Source organism: Cetorhinus maximus, chromosome 12 (genome assembly GCF_964194155.1).
Source record: "Cetorhinus maximus chromosome 12, sCetMax3.hap1.1, whole genome shotgun sequence".
NCBI classification, from domain to species: Eukaryota; Metazoa; Chordata; class Chondrichthyes; order Lamniformes; family Cetorhinidae; genus Cetorhinus; species Cetorhinus maximus.
Window position 1 is genome coordinate 67,728,106 of NC_135890.1, and position 22,361 is coordinate 67,750,466.

A 22,361-nucleotide genomic window follows, 5' to 3' on the forward strand; every position below is an offset into this window, starting at 1 on the left:
GGCCGTGGTCCCCCCCCCCACCGCCCCGCCGGCCGTGGTCCCCCCCCCCACCGCCCCGCCGGCCGTGGTCCCCCCCCCCCACCGCCCCGCCGGCCGTGGTCCCCCCCCCCACCGCCCCGCCGGCCGTGGTCCCCCCCCCCACCGCCCCGCCGGCCGTGGTCCCCCCCCCCACCGCCCCGCCGGCCGTGGTCCCCCCCCCCACCGCCCCGCCGGCCGTGGTCCCCCCCCCCACCGCCCCGCCGGCCGTGGTCCCCCCCCCCACCGCCCCGCCGGCCGTGGTCCCCCCCCCCACCGCCCCGCCGGCCGTGGTCCCCCCCCCACCGCCCCGCCGGCCGTGGTCCCCCCCCCACCGCCCCGCCGGCCGTGGTCCCCCCCCCCACCGCCCCGCCGGCCGTGGTCCCCCCCCCCCACCGCCCCGCCGGCCGTGGTCCCCCCCCCCCACCGCCCCGCCGGCCGTGGTCCCCCCCCCCACCGCCCCGCCGGCCGTGGTCCCCCCCCCACCGCCCCGCCGGCCGTGGTCCCCCCCCCCACCGCCCCGCCGGCCGTGGTCCCCCCCCCCACCGCCCCGCCGGCCGTGGTCCCCTCCCCCTGCCCCGCAATCCCTCTATGAATCTTCTGACCTCCTCATCCCTTCAAACAGGTCCTGATAACCCCACAGGTTTACAATCTCAGCAACCCCAAGCATCCACATGAGGCCTTTGACTTTCAAACCTCAGGCTGCCAATACTTTGATCAACCCTCCCCCACCCCTCCACCACCCCTGCCTCTGATTAACCGCACCCAGCCCAACCCATCTACCCCCTAGACTAACCGGCTGCAGACATGGGCTCCCCAATGAATCCGTGATGTAAGTGTCTCACTATGGAGTTAAAGCTCCACAGCGTGGAGGATTCCTGGTTTGTGGGTCTGCACACTTTTTTCACTGCTCTGCTTCCTGCAGGTCAGGGCACTGAAAGTTCCACCTGAATGAACACAGGGCCTGTAGCTTTATAGTTATTGTCTAAGTGTAATATTAGTCTGCCCAGTGTCTCTGGGTGTAATATTAGTCTGCCCAGTGTCTCTGGGTGTAATATTAATGTGAACAGTGTCTTTTTTTTATTTGTTCATGGGATGTGGGATCTGGGCAGCCCCGACTTGGCTGGCATTTATTGCCCATCCTTAATTGCCCATGAGAAAGTGGTAGTGAGCTGCTTCCTTGAAACACTGCAGTCCATGCGGTATAGGTACCCCCACAGTGCTGTTAGGGAGGGAGTTCCAGGATTTTGACCCAGCGACAGTGAAGGAACGGTGATATATTTCCAAGTCAGGATGGTGAGTGGCTTGGAGGGGAACTTCCAGGTGGTGATGTTCCCATTTATCTGCTGCCCTTGTCCTTCGAGACAGTAGTGGTTGTGGGTTTAGAAGGTGCTGCCTAAGGAGACTTGGTGGGTTGCTGCAGTGCATCTTGTAGGTGGTACACACTGCTGCTACTGTGCATCGGTGGTGGAGGGAGTGAATGTTTGTGATGGGGTGCCAATCAAGTGGACTGCTTTGTGCTGGATGGTGTTGAGTTTCTTGAGTGTTGTTCGAGCTGCACTCATTCAGGCAAATGGAGAGTATTCCATCACACTCCTGACTTGTGCCTTGTAGAGTGTGGACATGTGGAGGTGAGTTACTTGCTGCAGGATTCCTAGTCTCTGAAACTCAACACCATTCAAGACAAAGCAACCTGCTTGACTAGCACCACAACCCATAAATGAATAAATTTAGAAAAACTTGAACTCCCTTCCTAACAGCACCATGGGTGTATTTACAGGTTTAAAAAGACTGCTCACTGCTACCTTCTTAAGGGCAATTTTTCACATCTCATAAAAGAATAAATAAAAAGAAATGGGAGCAGATAGTCTCAGTGGTTAATGCACTTAAAAGATGCTATCCTCACATAAATGTATCTTCACATGCCCGTATTAAAGCTGAAACAATAACTTTGTGCATGATTCAATTCACCACAAACCTTTATACACCAACCAACAATCTCTATTAATCACTACCCATGCCTAACATTTATAACTTTGCCCTAACATTCCATTCTCAGCACTGCTTGAAGCCTCACACCCACGTCTTACACCTTGCACAAACCATGACTGTCCCATCACCCAAACACATTGCATCCCCCTCACTTGAAAGAAAGAAAGAGATATTTGTATTGTTGTAGTACTTTCACAACCACAGGATACCCCAAAGTGCTTTACAGCCAATGAGGTACTTCACTGAAGTGTAGCCATTTCTGACATCCTCTTGGAGATCACACCCAGACCTGAACCTCCCCTCCTGTTTCCTTTTAGAAAAAAATGTGGAACAAAAGGATTCATTACAATCTTAACTGTGACAATGGTGACCTCATCTTCTTCCTAAGCCTGTGCTTTGGGCTGAAGTCCAAGGAAGTGCCAGCTTATTCCTTTGAGAGAGCTGTTGTTGCTGCAGATGCAGAGAGATGTTCAGAGATTGGCAGGTGAGTGTCTGTTTAAGGGCCTTGGCTCACAACGTCTGTCAGAGGAATAATGCAGAACTGTTTTAGAAGATTCCAAAAAGGGTACAGGGTGTTCATCCCAACTAGTCTATATCGATGTTTATCCTCCAGATGACCTGTATTTCTAATCCTATGTGTCCACTTGGTCCTTTATCCCTTTGCTCTGTTTTTCTACAATCAACTATCTAATCTATTTTTAAATGATGACTGTAGTATAATGGAATATGTTTGTCAAAGTCTCACAAAGGCTTAACTATAATAACCTGATAGTCTGTGATGTCACAGAAGGAAGTGACTATACTCACAAGAATGTAAGAAGTAGAAGCAGGAGTAGGCCATTCAGCCCTTTGAATCTGCTCTGCCATTCAGTGACATCATTGCTGACCTTCTACTTCAACATTATTTCCCTGCACTATCCCCGTATCCCTTGATGTTTTTAATATGTATAAATCTAACAGTCTCAGTCTTGAACATACTCAACGACTGAGCCTCCACACCCTCTGGGGCAGAGAATCCCAAAGTTTCATCACCTTCTTAGTGAGGAAATTCCTCCTCATCTCAGTCCTAAATAACCTGACCCTTATTCTTACTGTGTCCCCTGGTTCTAGACACACCAGCCAGGGGAAACAGCCTTCCTGCATCCACCCTTTGGAGCCCTGTAAGAATGTTGTATGTTTGAATGAGATAACTGCTTATCCTTCTAAACTCCAGAGAATAAAGGCCAGTCTATTTAATCTTTCTTCATTGGACAATCCCTCCAGCCCAAGAAATAATTTGGTTAACATTTGTTACCCTCCCTCTATGGCAAGTATAAATTTCCTTACGTAAGAAGACCAAAACTGTACACAATACTCCAGGTGAGGTCTCACCAAGGATCTATATGATTGCAGTAAGACACCATTACTCTTATACTCAAATCCTCTTGTAGTAATGGCCAGCATACTATTTGCCACCTTAATTGCTTGCTGTACCTGCATGTTAGCTTTCAGTAACTCATGAACAAAGACACCCACGTCTCATTGAAGTTCAACATTTCCCAGGTTCTCACCATTTAAGAAATACACTGTATTTCTGCTTTTCCTATCAATTTCTTGTGCCAAATTTTTGCTCACTCACTTAGCCTCTGCTATTTGTTGGCCTATAAACTCTCACCAATATTTCCTGCCCCTTGATGATTCTTAGTTCCACCCAAACTGATTCTAAATCTTGATCTTTAGAACTAAGTTCATCTCTCACTACAGTACTAATGCCCTCTTTAATTATAGAGCTACCCCACCACCTTTTCCCAGCTTCCTGACCTTCCTGAATGTCACGTACCTTGGATATTCAGGCCCCAGCTTTGGTTTCCTTGTAGCCATGTCTCTGTAGTGGCTATAAGGTCATACATATGAATTTCTATTTGAGCTGACAATTGATTTATTTTATTACAAATGTTGTGGGCATTCAGATACACAGCCCTTAGTTCAGTTTTTTTACTGTATTTGCAAACTCTAGTCCTACTTTCTGCACACTCATATGCAATCACTGTCTTTTCCTGCCATACTCTGATTATCATTACCTTTATTGTTATCTTGATCTATTGCCTTGTCATTTCCCTTTAATTTACTCAATCTTCGCCTACATGATCTCTTCCCCTCACCTTTTAATTTACAGCCCTCTCTACTTCCCTAGTTATATGACTTGCTAGAACACTGGCTCCAGCAAGGTTCATGTGAAGTCTTCCCAACAGTACAGCCCCCGCTTTCCCCAGTACTGGTGTCGGTGTCCCACGAATTGGAACTCACTTCCCCCATATCAGTCTTTGAGCCATCTCTCTAATCTTATTTACCCTATGCCGATTTGCACATGGCTCAAGTAATAATCCAGAGATCATTACCTTTGAGGTTCTGCTTTTTAATTTAGTGCCTAGCTCCTCAAACTCCCTATGCAGAACCTCTTTCCCAGCTTTATCTAAGTCATTTGCTAAAATAACAAGAGTACAGATGACTAATTGAATTAAGGTTTGGTGTTTGGTGAGAGGGGAGTTTTAAGTGTTAACTTTGTTCCTAAATTTTGCTCTTAAAATCTAACGTAGCCTGTAATTAGCAGTAACTGCAAAGTACTGTGTAAGCAGGCTAAGTTCTTTCTTTCTTGCAGTTTAGAGAGGGTAAGCTCACTCCTAACTAATTAACTACTCAGCTCTTGCAGCTAACTGGTTGAACCTGGTTACTGTAGCCGCTGTTCAGTTTACTATAAACTCACGGCTCTGAGTGCAGCCTTGGCAAACAATACAGCTGACTGAGTGAAGACTTGGAGCAGAAATTTCTCCCCGTCGGTGGGGTTATGCAGGGGTGGGCAGGAGCGACTGCGAACCCAATCAGCATCCCGCGCCGCCATTTTACGTGGGCAGGTCAATTAAGGCACGCCTAGTGTGATGCACAACCAGGAGTGCTGAGCACAGAGGTGCCTCAGGGAGATTAGTTTAAGTTTTCAAAAATGGATTAAAGGTTTAAAAAAAAAATTTTAAGGACATGTCCCCTCATTTGAAACTGTCACATGAGCTGGGACATGTAAAAATTTTTGGAAAAATTAATGGACGTAATTAATAAACCCTTCATAAAACCTCATCCCGCCCGTGGATGAGGTTTCATGAAAAATGTGAAGGCCGCCTGGGCTCTTCGCCTGCCCACCTTAAGGTTGGGCGGGCAGCATTCTTAACATGTTAAATTACTTTGTTAATGGCCTTAATAGGCCTTTGACAGTTCGGTGGGCACACAGCTGACTTGGCTGCGTGCCTGCCAAACTGACAATCTAAATGATGCGCAGTGATGTCAGGATGCCCGCCCGATGTCACCGCGCATCATTTTACGAGTCGGTGAGCAGGCCCTGCCCCTGCTCGCCAACAGAAAATTCTTCCCTTGGAGTTTGGTGACAGGGGGGGTTTGGTGAAGTGGGGGAGGGTGCATTTGTTTCCTTTTTCTATCTTTCTCACCCCATAGAAATTGGTTCTTGCTCTACAATAGGGAAAGGAGTTAGCTGTTTGGTAAGTATCTGGTAAGTGGGTAAGTTCTATTCTAACCCTAAGGTTTAAAATAGTACACAGTTTGGTGGCAAAGTTAATAAAGTATATAAGAAAGTAACATAAGTGATTAATGTAATTATTTAAAACAGATTAAGGATGGCAGGACAGGCGATGTGTCAAGGCTGCAGCATGTAGGAGCTCCTGGATAACATTGTGATCCAAGGCAAACATGTCTGTAGTAAGTGTTTGTGACTTGAGGAACTTCGGCTCAGAGTCATTAAGCTGGAGGCTGAGCTGCAGACACTGTGATACATCAGGGAGATGGAAAGGTACCTGGATGCTTTATGCCAGGAGGCAGTCACACCACTTAGGATAGGGTCTTCTGATTTGGTCAGTGGCCAGGGACAGGAGGGTGTGACTGTGCATCCGGCAATTACAGGGACCCAGGGTGCAGGAGTGTGAGCCTCTGCAATTGTCCAATAGGTTTGAGGTTCTCTCAGCTTGTTTGGATGAGAGTGGGGGCTGCAGGGTGGATGAGCTAACTGACCATGGAACCGTGGTACAGGAAGCCATTCAAGTGGGGGGAGAAACAGGAATGTAGTGGTAGTAGGGGATAGTATAGTGAGGGGGATTGACACTGTTCTCTGTGGCAAAGAGTGAGAGTCCAGACGGTTGTGTTGCCTGCCCAGTGCCAGGGCTCTGGACATCTGCTCAGGGCTGGAAAGGAACTTGCAGTGGAAGGGGGAGGATCCAGTGGTCATGTTCCATATAGGTACCAACAACATAGGCAGGATGAAGAAGGAGGTTCAATAGATGCACCCAGAGACATGGAAAAGCATCAATGCATTGTTAATGATTAGCAGAAGACTGTGTACAGTAACCTGAAAGGGGAGTTAATTTGCAAAATAATAGTTGTTGAAGTAGTGACTGATACATTATCAGGTAATTTGCAGTCTCTAGGTGACCGATGCTGGCTAAGGCGATTCACTTATGTAGGGAGGCCGAGATCAGGAGGCAGAACTGATCGGTAGTCAGAGGAGAGAGAGACAGCCTGAATCCCAAAATAACAGATCCAATTGAATTTGTCAGACATAAAATAGGGAAAATAGAGAGAAGGTGAAATGTGTGGCATGAAAAGCAAATAATGGCGGCAGCCCAGTCCAGCTGTTGCTGGTGCAGAAGAGAAAGGCATGGGTGTGGGAATTGTCCCACCAAAGATTTGCAATACCATTGGTGCAAAAGTATGGGCATTTTCAGGCAGTACTTCACAGTAGAAAAAAATAGGCAGAACAGTCAAAAAGAAAACAAAGTCCAAGAAGTTGAAGATTCTCAAGACATTGAAATACCCTTCTTAGGAGAGATTAAAAAAGTTAGGGGAAACTATTGGATTGCAGAGATCCTGGCAGAAGGTCACAGGACACACTTTAAATTAGATACTGGAGCAGCAGTTTCAGTTCTTTTGAATGCTGAACCATGGTTAAACAGGAGAGTTCTTCAAATAGCCTGCACTGAGAGCTGGTGAGTGAGAGAATTTTAAGGGATAATTTCTATCTAAAGTCTATTTTTTTCTTTAATTTAGCAATTAACTAAAAATTACTCCTTAATTTAAGAGAAGTTGAGTTTTATTCAAGCTGTAAAACAGGTATACAATTACTCTGAGAGCAGCTGCAGCTAATTTCTCCACTTGCAATGGCAAAACCATGAGATTGCAACAGATTAACAAGCCAGAGCAAATATGAGTAGCAACACTTTTAACACTGCTGGGGAGAAACTGTTACAAATTGTATTCCACCCTAAAGCTCTCCGAAGAACAGAAAAAACAGACTGCAGGGATTTTGAAAGCACACTTTAAACCCCATGTGAACGTGGCTTAAGAACTGTATTTATTCAACATTAGGGCTCAGGGTGAAAAAAAGTCCATTGTTCCGTATGTGACTACAATAACACAACTTGCAGAATCATGTGAATTCGGGCGACTAAAAGATGATCATGTTAAATATACAGTTGTCTTAGCATAAGAGACCCGACAGTGACAGTAAGTCTACTGAGAGAGGATAAACTTTCCCTCAAGAAAGTGATAGACATGTGCAGAACCATGGAGGTTGTAAAAAGTCAGCTAGAGCACATCCAAGGCAGAACAGACCAGGAGATACATTATGCTGAGAAACATTCCAGGCTGAAAGAGCAGAGCAATCCGGGACAAAGGGCAAGATGCAAATACTGCGGAGGACATCATACTAATGAAAAGAAGGATTGTCCAGCATGGGGAAAGTGGTGTTTTAACTGCAAGAAGCAAAATCATTTCACACACAAGTGTTTGGCTAGAAAGAAGCAAAACAAGCCTATACAGTTGGCCACTGGAGAGATATCAGCAGAAGAGTCTGATGAAGCACTATAAACACTATGAAGCAGGTTGATTCCATCAAGTCAGCAGGTGATCAATGGTTTGTGACTGTTACAATGACGACCTCAGGAGAGTGCCAAGTGAACAAGAAGCGTCAGATAGACACTGGTGTGTTTGCAACATCATGACTTTCACAGGCCTGTGTGAAGTGGCACAACATGGTGATCCAAAAATGAAGCCCTTGAAAGTAAGGATGAAGCTATATGATGGCACGATACTCATACCGAGAGGACAAATTGGTCTGGGAGCCCAATGCAATGGCAAGAATGAAAATCTGGAGTTCTGGAGGTATGTCTATTCTATGTCGATCTGGAGCCTCAGGGATTAAAGGTTCGACTTCAATGTCAGGTGGAGTAACTGGCTGTTGGAATGTCTCTCTACTTCTTAGATGATCCAGATGTTTCCGAACAATCTGGTTTTCTGCTTCCACTTGGTATGACAAAGGTCCTGTTTCAGAGACAATTATAACAAGAACCCAACTAGGTCCGTTTCAAAAACCTCGCAGGAAAACTCTCTCCCGCACAGTAAATATTCGAGCTTTACTGTGAATATCATGGTTCACTTTCTGACTACCCTGATTCTTCTCTACCTTCCCCTCCAAGTTAGAAAACACCAGACTCAATCTTGTATGAAGGCAGCATTTCATTAGTAATTCAGATAGTGTTGAACTCATAGTTGTAGAAGAAATCTTGAAATTCGTGTTTCTAACGTTCCTTCGGATAATTTCTTCATTCCTGTGTTGAAGGCTTACACTGCTCTTTCTGCTAACCCATTGGATGAGGAATGATACGGTGCTGCTTTAATATGTTTAAACCCATTTAAGCTCATAAATTTCTGGAATTCCGTAACTAGTGAAAGCAATACCGTTATCTGAAACAATGACTTCTGGTAGGCCATGTATACTAAAACATTGACACAGCTTTTCAATAGTTGCACACGATCTCGGCGATCTAACTTCATGCACATCCAGTTAGAATGCACGCTGATGATCAATAAAAACATGGTACCTAAAAATGGACAACCCCTTTCAGGCAACAGTCCAAATAAATTCTTAATTTATAAAGATCATCCAGCAATATTACCACAAGCACCCACTGTTGCTATAAGGGAGGTATTTCATAGCGCTTCTCTCCGTCTCACTCAACAATGGAACTCCATGACTTTTTAAAAAACCTTGTACTCTGGACCAAACCAGCACTTCTCTGGGGTGGCTAGAGGCTGCTTTTTCACAGGTTTATTTCACACAGTCCACCTCTCAAGATCTCACAGGGCCACTACCATACAACTTTCCATCTTTCTTTAAATATGTTTTCTCCCTGTTGATCTGTAAATCCCATTGTTTCATCCTTACTTTGGTAGTTAATTTTCCCAGAATATAAAAATCTTTCATGTTGTCCTTTTGGCCAGCAATTTCAGGAAAAGTAACCGAATAACTTTGCCTTATTTATCTTGCCAGTTGTAAAACATCTTATCCTGTCCCTTTGAAAATCAAACAACCTCTCAACTTATCTAAAAATGCAAATTCCAGTCACACTGTATCTGCTGAGACCCCATTTTAGCTCACTCATCTCCATTTCAAAATGCCTGTTTTTTACACTTAATCCCTTTGATGATTCAAACCTTGCAGTCTAACCATCTTTAGTTTAATTAAATTAGTCACACACAAACATACATACACAAGCCTGTTTTAGTATACCACAGTAATATTTGGGAAAAATTGATATTTCTTTTACAAAAGGATGTGATAAATGGACAATAATGATGGGATTGGGCATAATCAACATGGATTTATGAATGGGAACTCATATTTGATGAACCTGTTGGAGTATTTTGAGGATGTTACCAACAGGTTTGATAAAGGGGAGTTGGTGGACTTAGTATACTTGGATTTTCAGATGGCTTTTGATAAAGTTCCCCACAGGAGCTCGTTTATCAAAATTAAAGCACATGGGATAGGAGGTAATATACTGGCCTGGATTAAAGATTGGTTAACGGGCAGAAAACAGAGAGTAGGAATAAACGGGTCATTCTCGCGTTGGCAGGCTGTGACTAGTCGGGTACAGCAAGGATCAGTACTTGGGCCCCAACTGTCCACAACCTATATCAATGATTTGGATGTGGGACCCAAATGTAATATTTCCAAGTTTGCAGATGACACAAAGCCAGGTGGGAATGTGTTGTGAGGAAGATGAAATGTAGCTTCGAGAGGATTTGGAAAGACTTAGTGAATGGGCAAGAACATGGCAGATGGACTATAATGTGGATAAGTGTGAGGTTATCCACTTTGGTAGGAGGAACAGGTGTGCAGAATATTTCTTAAATGGGGAGAGATTAGAAAGTGTAAATGTACAAAGAGACTTGGGTGCCCACGTCACTGAAAGCTAACATGCAGGTACAGTAAGCAATTAGGAATCACAAGAGGAAATGAGTACAGGAATAGCAATGTCTTGCTTCAAATGTATAGAACTTTGGTTAGATTGCACCTGGAGTAAGTACTGTGTGCAGTTTGGGTCCCCTTACCTTAGGAAGGATATTATTGCCTTAGAGGGAGTGCAACGAAGGCTCACCAGATTTGTTTCAGGGATAGTGGGACTGTCCTATGGAGAGAGATTGGGGAAACTGAGCCTGTATTCTCTAGCGTTTCGAAGAATGAGAGGTAATCTCATTGAAACCTACAAAATGCTTAAAGGGACAGACAGGATAGATGCAGGTAAGATGTTTCCCCTGGCTGGGGAGTCTAGAATCAGGGGACACCATTTCAAAATAAGGGGGAAGCCACATAGGGCCAAGTTGAGGAGAAAGGTTTTCACTCAGAGGGTTGTGAATCTTTGGAATTCTCTACCCTAGAGGGCTCTGGAAGTTCAGTCACTGAGTATGTTTAAAGCAGCGATTGACAGATTTCTAAATAACAATGACATAAAGAGATATGGGGATAGTGTGGAAAAAAGGCATTGAAGTGGATGATCAGCCATGATCGTATTGAATGGCAGAGCAGACTCAATGGGCTGAATGGCCTACTCATGTTCCTATGTTGCCATCCTACAAAAAGCTACATGGACCAGGAGGTATGGAGCTGAAGGTTCTGGGAGAATTAACAGCTACTTTAAAGCACTGAGAGAAACTAATTACTGAAATACTGTACATACTGGGAGGTGGTGGCATAGTGGTATTGTGACTGGACTAATAATCCAGATACCCAACGTAATGCTCTGGGGAGCCAGGTTCAAATCCCTCCAAGGCAGATGGTGGAACTTGAATTTAATCAATAAAAATCTGGAATTAAAAGTCTATTGAAACCTTTGTCGGTTGTTGTAAAAAATCCATCAGGTTCACTAATGTCCTTACCTGGTCTGGCCTACATGCGACTCCAGATCCACAGCATTGTGGTTGACTCTTAAATATCCCCTGAAATGGCCTAGCAAGCCACTCAGTTGTATCAAACTGCCTCGACTTAGGTACCGGAAACAACAATGGCAAACTCAGCCCTATTGACCCTGCAAAGTCCTCCTTACTAACATCTCGGGGCTAGTGCCAAAATTGGCAGAGCTGTCAACAGCTTGACATAGTCATACTGATGGAATGATACCTTACCAATAATGTCCCAGACACCACCATCACCATTGCTATGTCCGGTCCCACCAATAGGGCAGGCCCAGCAGAGGTGGTGGGACAGTGGTATACAGTGAGGAGGGAGTTACCTTGGGAGTCCTCAACATCGACTCTGGATCACATGAAGTCTCAGCTCAAACATAGACAAGGAGCCGTCGTGCTGATTATCACGTACTGCACCACCCCCCACCCACAACCCCGTCAGCTGATGAATCAGTGCTCCTCCATGTTGAACACCACTGGGAGGAAGCACTGAGGGTGACAAGAGCTCAAAATGTACTCTGCGTGGGGGATTTCAATGTTCATCATCAAGGATGGCTCAGCAGCACTACTACTGACCAAGCTGGCCATGTCTTAAAGGACATAGCTGCTAGTCTAGGTGTGTGGCAGGTGGTGAAGGAATCACCAAGAGGGATAAACATACTTGACTCATCCTCACCAACCTACCTGCTGCAGTTGCACCTGTCCATGACAGTATCGGTAGGAGTGACCACCGCACAAGTCCTTGTGGAGACGAGGTCCCGTCTTCACATTCAGGACACCTTACATCGCGTTATGTGGCTCTAACACCATCCTACGTGGGATAGATTTTGAACAGATCTAGCAACTCAAAGCTGGGCATGCATGGGGCACTGTGGGCCATCAGCAGTAGCAGAATTGTACTCAACCACAATTTGTAACCTCATGGCCCAGCGTATCCCCCATTTTTCCATTACCACCAAACCAGGGAAACAACCTTGGTTCAATAAAGGGTGCAGGAGGGCATGCCAGGAGCAGCACCAGGAATACCTAAAAAAATGAGGTGTCAACCTGGGGAAGCTACAACTCAGGACTACTTGCATGCCAAACAGCGGAAGCAGCAAGTGATGAGCTAAGCGATCCCATAGCCAAATGATCAGATCTAAACTCTGCAGCCCTGTCACATCCTGTTGTGAATGGTGGTGGACAATTAAACAACTCACTGGAGGAGGAGGCTCCACAAATATCCCCATCCTCAATGATGGGGGAGCCCAACACACCAGTTCAAAAGATAAGGCTGAAGCATTTACAACAATCTTCAACCAGAAGTGCCAAGTGGACGATCCATCTCGGTCTCGTCCGGAGGTCCCCAGCATCACAGATCTTTACTGGTCTTCAGCGAATTTGATTCCCTCCACATGATATCAAGAAAGGGCTGAAGGCACTGGATACAGCAAAGACTATGGGTCTTGACAATATTCTGCAATAGTACTGAAGATGACTCATTGATGCACGAGTTCACTCGAGCTGAGTAAGAGTGACAGCTGTGCCAAAAAGACTACAAGAGGCAGGATTGACACTCAATGGTGAGTATAAGTTTTCACATCCACAATCAGGTTTCTGGGTCACATAGTGAGTGCATAAATGAGGAATAAAAGTTGATCCACTGAAGATCAGAGTCATAGAAGAATTTTCAGTTCCAAGGAACATCACAGAGTTTTCACGGGAATGGTAAGACAAGTGGCAACATTTCTAAAATTCTTAACAGAGCTCAACGAGCCACTGCATTGTTACACCAAGACAATGAATGGTGCTGGGAAGAAGCACATCAGAATCATTTAGAAACATTCAAGGAGAGGTCGATGCTATCAGAGGTACTGGCTGGGATTTTTCAGCCTGTCAGCACCAGCATTATTGCAGACGGGATAAGAAAATTTGGAGAGTGGCCAAAAGCACAGAGATGGAGAACGCAGGCCAGTCAATTACGTCTTACATTCGTTAACAGGTACAGATGAGAGATACGCAGTAATCGAAAAGGAAGCATTAACAGCCATGTGGGTAGTGAGAAATTTGCTGAATATGTCTTAGGTCTACACATTACGATAGAAATAGACTATGAACCTTAGTCACACTGTTGGATTCGAAGGAACTTGCAGCAATGCCATCAAGAGTTCAAAGGTTTGAATTAAGATTGATGAGCTTTGATATGCAGAGTGTATATGTTCAACGTAAACAAAAGAGCGCAGCTGATGCATTGTCACACATTGAAACAGAGAATCCAGAAAAATACGATATTGAATTTGTGGAAGAAGTCGAGGAGTTTGCTATAATGACATTACTAGCAACTACACAAAGATTGAGTGAAATGCAAAAGGTTCAAAAATCAGACGCAGAATGTAAGCAGTTAAGAGAATTTTGCATTATAGGATGGCCAACATATATCCCACATGGTCCTATCTTAAGACCATATTTTGAGCAGAGAGCACATCTGACAGCGATCAATGATTTGCTGGTATACGATGATGGAATGGTAATCCCAAGAGTATTGAGACTTGAGATCTTACAGCGTCTAGATCAAGGTCACTTCAGTATTACCAATTGCAGAGCCAGAGCACAGTTTTCGGTCTGGTGGCTGTTTCCCTCGAAGCCATTGGAAGAAGTTATATCCAGATATATCACATATCCAATTCACTGACAGGAATCAAAAGAAACATTACTGTCATCTTCTTTTCCTACAAGGCCTGTGAATGGAAATGGATTTATTTGAGCATTGAGGGAAAATGTTCAGAATAGGAGTAGATTAATGCCTGAGGTGGATTGAAGTGAAGAGTTACGTGGTCACACATCAGATGTAGTGATAATGTCATTGAAAGAAATTTTCACAGACCATGGGATTCCTGATATCAGATAATGGTCCACAATCTGCAAACGTGTAGTTTCAAGACTTCACAGAATTATTTGGATTTGTTCACACAACAAGTTCATTGTCTCCTCAGGCTAATGGAGAGGCTGAGAGAGGTACCAGAACTCTAAAGACATTACTGAAAAAGAATAAGGATTTTCAACTAGCGCTCTTGAGTTATAGATCCTCACCCTTGCAGAATGGATTGGCTCCATGCGAGTTACTCATGTGAATAAGGTTGTGGACACAGATTCCTACCCTTCCACATACATTGATGTCACAGGTCAAAGATACAGACTTAGAGAAAGTACGAGAAAAAGAAGAAGCTTACCGAAGTAAACAAATGAAATACTATGGGTGGAATTTTCCCATCCCACCCATGGCGGGTTTCGCGGCAGGTGGGAGTGGAGAATCCAGCAGCAGGCGAAAAGTCGCAAAACCACCGTCGTAAAAATAGATTGCAATTGTCCCGATGGCGTGTTAGCAATCCCCCCGCACTGTGGTGCAAACGCCATTTGCATTCATTAACATGTCAATGCTCATTAAAACAGCTGCTCGCTGGAATCTCGTCACACCCTCCAATCTTGTGTCAGGCCAGCGGGAAATTACGTCAGCCTCAAACCCATTTGAAAAGGGGCAGCGAGCACAAGTCGGGCATCAGTTCACTGGTAACTTCGAGGTGAGTGGAACAGACCATGCCGCCTGTCACAGTGCAGCACCAGTCTTGTTGTGAATAATGCCACTCTGCTGGGGCTGTAGGGTTGGTCTGCTCCTGCTCTTTGCCTACATTGTCCCGAGGAACACCATTGTGTGTGGTACTCATGCAGGCCTCCACTTTCAGACAGTGACCAGTCCTGTGGCCGGGGTTGGGGAGAGCAGGGATCTTCTACCCCCGGTAGCTAAGACTGTTGTCCACAAGGACACCGCTGTGCAGTGGTACTCATGCAGACCTCCACTTCCAGAAACTAGCATTCAACCGGGGGTGGGCTGTGAGGTGAGAGTGGGGTTGATGAACACGATGGGGCAATAGGGAGGGAAGGCTGTACAAGGGCAGTGAGGGGTGAAGGGCAAACACATGTGGGCCTTTCTGGGGTCGGCCTCTAACCTCTTGCTGCCGCTGGAGTGAGCAGGAGTCTGCTTAGAAAGAAAGGAGGAAGACCTTGCGATGAAAGGCACTGAAAGCCAATGGCTTCATTAGCGCTGTTAAAGTGCTAAACAGAACTAGTGGCTTCACATCACAGTCACTGCATCTCAAGAGTAACACACAGGAATGTAGAATTTGGGAATGCAGGCAATAGTGAAGGAGACACAGCTGTATCATATATGGCAATCCATCAATGGAGGCCGGTCACATGTTCACCAGATTTGACATTCCTAACAGGCCAAAGGGCATCCACTCATTGACCATGAACAACTGATTGGTCATTAATATGCCACATCAGAGATTGGAGCACAGAGCTAGGCTGGGTCACTCATCTCAATAAAACTTTAGCATCCCGCACAGGGCTCAAGATGTTACATACCTGAGATGTCATCTTGGTCAGCTCCATGTGTGTGTTAGTGTCTCAGGGACAAGGAGGCATCAGCCACCATGCAAATAGGGCAGGAAAAACTATGGACCCTTACAGTCTACATACATGTCATCTTCTGAGCTTCACTTTATTGCCCCTTGAATCATTAATGTCTTCAATGTTTCCTTTCAGAGAGAAGGGTAAAGCACATATGGATCCAGGGCTCAACACTGCCTTTGTCAGGGTCCTAATGCAATGGAGGAAGTGAAGGAGGGAGAAGCGACTCTGCGTGTAACTCCAGCAGGAGGGACATGGTCAAGCGGGGCCACAGCATGAACAGGAGGGTCAGGAGGAGACACCTAGAGGGGAAACCCGCCAGACCTAGGGTTTATCATATCAATAGGGGACCAATGCGGCATCTCTCGGTCCGCAACACATCAATGTATAAAGAAGGTCATAGATGCCCTTTACAGGAAGGCCCATCATTATGTCAGGTTTGCTCTGGATGAATTTAGCCAAGCTGCGAAATTCACCGGCTTTGCTGCCATCTCAGGCTTCCCAAGAGTGCAGGGTGCAATAGACGGCACCCATGTGGCTATACAGGCTCCATGGCAGCAGGCCTAATGCTAATAAACCTCAAGGGTTATCATTCCATCAACGTACAACTGGTGTGTGACCACCGGGAGCACATTCTGCACATTGGGCTGTCCCTGCCTCCGACTGCTGTGGGGACGTGTCAGAGAGGGGTTCCTCAGAAAGTGAGCCCGAGCCTAACCTACAGCTGTGCCCCACCGACGTGTGTGTCTCTGAGCTGGTGGAGGGTGTGTGTGAGCGCCGGGATGCTTCCGGAGCTTCCTCTTCAGATGTGGCCTGGGATCTCTCTGGACTGGCTTGGGGGCCTCAATCTGCTGGTGCCCAGAAAATAGAAAATAGAGTTTCAGTTAATGAGCATGAGCTGGATAAGACTGCATGTGACTCACTGTGACTGTCAGGATTTGATGAAGTGATGGAGCTGTGATCCGTACTAGGTTGCTGGGAGAGGCCGATCCCCCCTTCCCCACAGACCGATCCTTGTCCTTCTCAGATAGCTCAGCAGCATCCTCCGCGAATTTGGTGGGGGGTATGGTGTTGGCCGTCCCTCCCCCGGTGTGCGCTCTCTCTCACCCCTGTTGTGTGCCAGCTTGGCCTGGATGAAGAAGGAAGAAAGGCAGGTGATGAGAAGGGATGGAGCGGGGGTTGGGTGAGATGTGTGTCCCCTGTGTGTGGTGAGCCCTCCCCAGAAGGGGCTGAGGATGGAGTGTGAGCAACATGATAGATGGGATGGTGGTGATGTGACAGTCTCGGTGAGAGAACGTGTGTTGATATGTGTCCCCCACTAATGTTTGTGTGAGATCCCTGAAGAGAGAAGCTGTTTGAGTGCATGGTGCCAGGATGAGAGTTTGAAATTGGAGGGAGTTGAAGGATGTCTTTCCCTGGCGGAGCGGCTGAGATCATTCATCCTCACCCTGCACTGGGAGCATTTCGGGCGCATCTCTGCAGCCACCCCTGGGATAGAGCACGTGCCTGTGGGCCTGCACCCTCTGACCAAGGCCTGGAGGTCCTCTTGTGTGAATCGAGGTGCTGCCTTCTTCAGGCTCTTGACCTTCCTCTTTTGGCTGCCTGACACCTCTGGTGGACTGGAGAAAATTAGATTGTGTGTGGGACTGGCCTTTAAATATAGCGCCTGGATCTTCAAACCAGCCAGCTGACCGTGGCTTCACAATGCCAGGAGATTCAGACCAGTGTGTACCTTAGCATAATTAATGAGGCTCCAAACACAGAATTGGGTGCGAGCTCCCGGCATTCCACACAGCGGGCTGGATGCTGCCAAATCTGCCCGCCACCGCATTTAGTCTCATTTACGGAAAATTACGCCCTATGAGAGTCATCACAGAGCAAGAGCATTATCATATCTTCAACAGGGAGAACAGATTTGGATCAGAGATCAATTGAGATTTGGAGAAAGAGTGGACAATTCACCACACCTGAGATCTTATGTTGTCAGATGGAACAGGGCACAGTCAGAAGAAACAGCAGAGCTTTGAAGGCACCACAATGCTTATTGGTGTAAGAGAAGGTGGGAATCTCAAAAAACCAGAGGAAAGAGAGAGAAGAAAGAACAAGAAGGGAACTTGGTGACAGAAAGGAAAATTACATTTACCCAAGAGCAAAAAGAGGCTACATTTCCTCTGAGAATTCAAAACTGTGAATAGTTCAGAATGAATAAGAGACTGAAGCATTGGGTTTCCAGGAACATCAGTGAATATTGAAGTCTAAACAAAGACTTGGGGGAGATGTAGTATAATGGGGTCTGTTAGACTAAGTCCCACATAGAGTTAACTGCAATAGATAGTGATGTCATTAGAAGGAAGTGACCAATATACTCGTGACCTGAGAGTCTAGGAGAAAGCAGCATAGAAAGAAGCTCATGTAAGGGAGTGTTCTTGTAACTGTAAATATGTTAGAATAGAGTTCGAGTGTTCGCAGTTGGCAGTTTTTGAAACTATTTAAACGCAACAATACAATAATATAATGACATAGTCTTGGCTTTATTTAAAATCTCCAGTAATCCATTCCACAATCTCACAACCCATTGTGTAAAAAGGTTTCTCCTGCTCTTTGTCTTCAATCACTGTTAATATCTGTTTGCCCATCCCTTCGAAATTTTAAACACTGGTCACCTGAGGGGAATTATTTACACAGCAAGTTATTATGACCTGGAATGCATAACCTGAAAAAGTGGTTCAGGCGGATTCAATATGAACCTTCAAAAGGGAATTGGATATATACCTGAAGGGGGAAAAATTGTAAGGCTGTTAAGAAAGATGAAGGTGGGAGCAGACTAATTTGATAGCTCTTGCTTAGATGGGCTAAATGGCCTCCTCCCGCGCACCATGGTTTTAACAATTCACCCCATTTCTCCTCGTTCCCCATTTTCTAAAGAAACTAGCCCCAATTTTTCAAAGGTACACTGTTTTCCATTCATTGAAAAGTAAAGACCAACTGTTCATTCTCTTTAATTGCTCGTGATGTTGGTTGGATTGTTAAGTTGGTGGTTTGGTTGGAAGGGTGTGGCATAGAGCAGCCTGAGTGAGCAGGCTGGTGAGTGGGGAAATGGGTGGGAGTCACAGTTGAGTCATGGAGCTCTATTGACTTGAGGTAAGGAAGAGGTCATTGAGAAAGGATCCCCCTAGTCTCAGGATTGGACTATAGCTGTCTAGGAGATTCCTAATTGTAGTATGAGGGTCTGGCACATTTAGGATTAATATGGAACTAAGTACAGTATCACCCACACAATGATGTAAGAGAACATATGACCCGTGCTTAGGGGTCAGAGTCAGTTTAGTGTTGGACAGAGCCATGTGCACAAGCAAGCATGAAGCAGCTCATGTCTTGAACCCTTTACTGTATGTATATATATTTTATATATATATTTACATAGTTCTTGTGGTAGATAAACATATACAGTTAACTTATTTAAGACTACAAAGACTTAATTAAACCTACCAAGTGGTATACATCACCCTACAACATGGTGGCAATGAATGGAAAAACCAAAAACCTCATAAAATAATGCGAAGAAAAACAAAAATCCTGCAAGAAGAGAGAAAAATTAAAAGAGCATTCTGACCTGAAGAAAAGATCAAGAAGCAGATACACAGAGGAAAATCGCCAGGGAAAACCTCCAAAGAAAGGCTTGGAAGCTGAAGAAATTTAAAATTCCTCACTACAGCAGAAGACTCCGTAGACTCTTTTGGGAGTCCGGCTTCAATTCCCAGAGTGCTGGCTCAGCAGACTTAACAGGGGTGAGCTAAATCTTCTAAATCCTATAATACAGTAATTCCTGAGAAACATTTAAAAGTTCAGTGGTCAGAAATGGCCATTTAAAAACTGCATTGGATAAACCACATTCCCGAGTCAGCGTCTGAACTCGCTCCAAGAAGAAGAGAAAAAGAATTAACCCAGAGGAATTGCGATGAAGGAGTCAGCTTTAAAGACCAGGCCAGGATTCAACACTTTTGCGACTCTAAAGCATAGCACTGAAGTTAAGAAGTCTGCAACTAGTTGATCCAAGCAGCCATTGTTTCAATTTTTTTCACAGCTGAGCGCGAGCTAACTAAACAACAGCAAAAGTGAGCTTACTAAAAATCAGTATTCAACACTCTGCAACACTAACTGCATACTTATTGGTGGATGACCAGTTTACTATATGAAATAAAGGAACATCACTTTGCACAAAAACACTGCAGTCTGGGTGAACATGGGGCCTGTGGAATTCATTATTTAAAAACAAAATGATTTGGAAAACAAGTTGAAGGACCAAGACCTTCAAGTCACAATAAGTCTAAAAAACAGCTAAAGGAAGGATCAGGTAAATCAGTGAATTCTGATTGGGTGACATTGAGTGTTATAGACAAGCACTGAGCAAGTACCAAACTATAGGGAAAGGCAGATGGTGGGAATGTGTCCCTGGGATCTCCTGCATTGCACCAGTGACTGGGTAGAGGCCACTTCAAGTCCCCTAGAGGTGGACATGTGAAGCCCAGGTTGCTTTGGAGTCTTTTTATTTCCACCGATAACCACTGACCCTGGGTTCCTCTGATTCTGTCTTTGATGGAGCCAGAGTTCCTCAATTTCTTTTTCTTTAGTTTTCTGTCTGAAGGAAGGTCCTTGGTGATTGTTCACTGAAACATGACAAGGGGCTGTGATTTTTTTACCCCAGGTAAAGCCAAGAGGAAAGCCCCAAGCCTAGCTCAGGTAGAACAGGGATCAAGGCCTGTGCTGTTGGCGTTAACCTGGTCCGCATGCTAGCTGTCTAGCCAACTGAGCTAACTACCCCACCACCTCCCCAACACCCCCCTCCACCCCTCTACGTCCCCAACACCCCCACCACCCACCTACCTCCCCAACACCTCCACCACCACCCTACCTCCCCAACACCCCTACCACCACCTCCCCCACCTCAATTTATCAAGAGAAGATTATCAGGAAGGAATCCTCCAGAAGCGAGTGAATCAGCTATGAGAAATGTATCTTTATCAGACTGGATGAGCTGGGCTCTCTGTTTCCGTTCTCCATGTGTGAGAGTAAGTGTTGGCAGCTGTTGGGCTGGGGAGGCATTTTCCAGCCAGGTTCAGTGAATATCCAAGAGAAGCAGGAACCCAAAATGATTTGTCACATCCCTAATACAGGGGACTGAATCCCCAACCAGGGTCCCTGTTCAAATCAGCTAGGTACAGTAAGAGGGTGGAACTTAATTGGACTTGCTGGTCTATATAGTTTAGTATTATACTTGCCCAATGATCCTGTTATTGAGTCAGTGATTTCTTTAGGCCAATAAAGAACAGGAACCAACTTGTTACCCGATGGCTCTGTGGACAAATCAAACCGACTCTAAATCTCACACTGATTTCATTACAGGGATATTGCAACTGGTGTTAAGGTTAGCCATGATCTAACAGAACAAACTCAAGGGTCTGAAGGACTCCTCCTGTTCTTATATTCCTAAATCGCTCACTGATTTCATTGCAGGGATATTCTGAGGCAGAATGCCTCTGCTGTAGATGCTGCCATTGCTTCCTTGCTCTGTAATGGACTCATGAATGCACAGAGCATGGGGATCGGAGGAGGCTTCTTCATGACTATTTACAATGCACACACAGGTAGGTACCTCGTTGCTCCATCTGTGTCCTTGCTGTCATTCTACTGCTTTGCCTCTTAGTTTGAGACCACTCCATGCAGCCCAGAGGTACAATCTCTGGGCTGTTGCAGGAAGTTAATTTGAGATGCTCCATGCAGTTGCCGATATTCAGTGACATTGTACTGTGTGTTCCATTGAGGAGGAAATCCCTCCACAGCAGCTGGTGAAATTAACTGCCACTCTTCCCCATGTTTTTGATTTTTATTCTTCCCACTATCGGTACCAGATCCTCTAGATATGGGCCACCCAGTGAACTGAATTATCCAAACATTTTGTCACTTTCCTGCCACTCCTCTGGTCTGAATTGTTATTAGAAAGGCTGCACTGAATTTCCAGGCAGCTCTGCTGTACCCATTTTACACAGGATTTGTGACATTGGATATATAAAAGACGAGTTGGCCCATGACGTTCCAAAGGATTGGTTGTGCACGGAATTGGCGAGTGCAACTTATGAAATATTGGTGCAATTCTTTGGAACTTACTATATGTAATTTTGAAGCCAGTTTACTGTGTTTCTGACTTTGTCAATGTTTTTCCTTGAGCAGGCCTCTCTGCACATTAAGAGACCATGCAGCTAACATCATTCGTTAAAATCATGAATTAAAATGATGAGAATTTGGTAGATTGTTGGTGCCTCCCTGTATCTCAGTCATAGCTATAACAAGGCTTCATTTCTTGGGGGGCTTTGCACAAAGTGGCTGGAATTTTATGAGGCCTGAAGAAGTGGGATTAGGGGGTTGGGGGAAAGCATAAAAAACCGGAGGGTGGGTGGGGGGTGGTGGATGCATGTCTGTTGCCTTTGCACCACCATGGCATCTTTTCAGTGACAGGGATAGTGGGTGATGACCAATTGTGCCACTTAAGTGGCTAATTAAGGGCCTCTTATCCCACTGTCACTTGCAAGTGGTCTCTGCCACATGAGGAGACCACCTGGTGAACCATGGCT

General features: G+C 45.5%; 1 protein-coding gene across 2 annotated transcripts in view; it reads left to right on the forward strand.

Moving 5' to 3' along the window:
• The first annotated feature begins 2,361 nt into the window (after positions 1-2,361).
• Positions 2,362-22,361, forward strand: part of LOC144687086 (glutathione hydrolase 1 proenzyme-like) — a 111,266-nt gene continuing 91,266 nt past the window's right edge. For both annotated transcript variants that reach the window (XM_078552847.1, XM_078552848.1), the window contains exons 1-2: positions 2,362-2,491; positions 21,247-21,377. In XM_078552847.1, the coding sequence (XP_078408973.1) occupies positions 21,314-21,377 (64 nt within the window). In that variant the 5' untranslated portion in view covers positions 2,362-2,491; positions 21,247-21,313. The remainder of the gene's footprint in view (positions 2,492-21,246; positions 21,378-22,361) is intronic.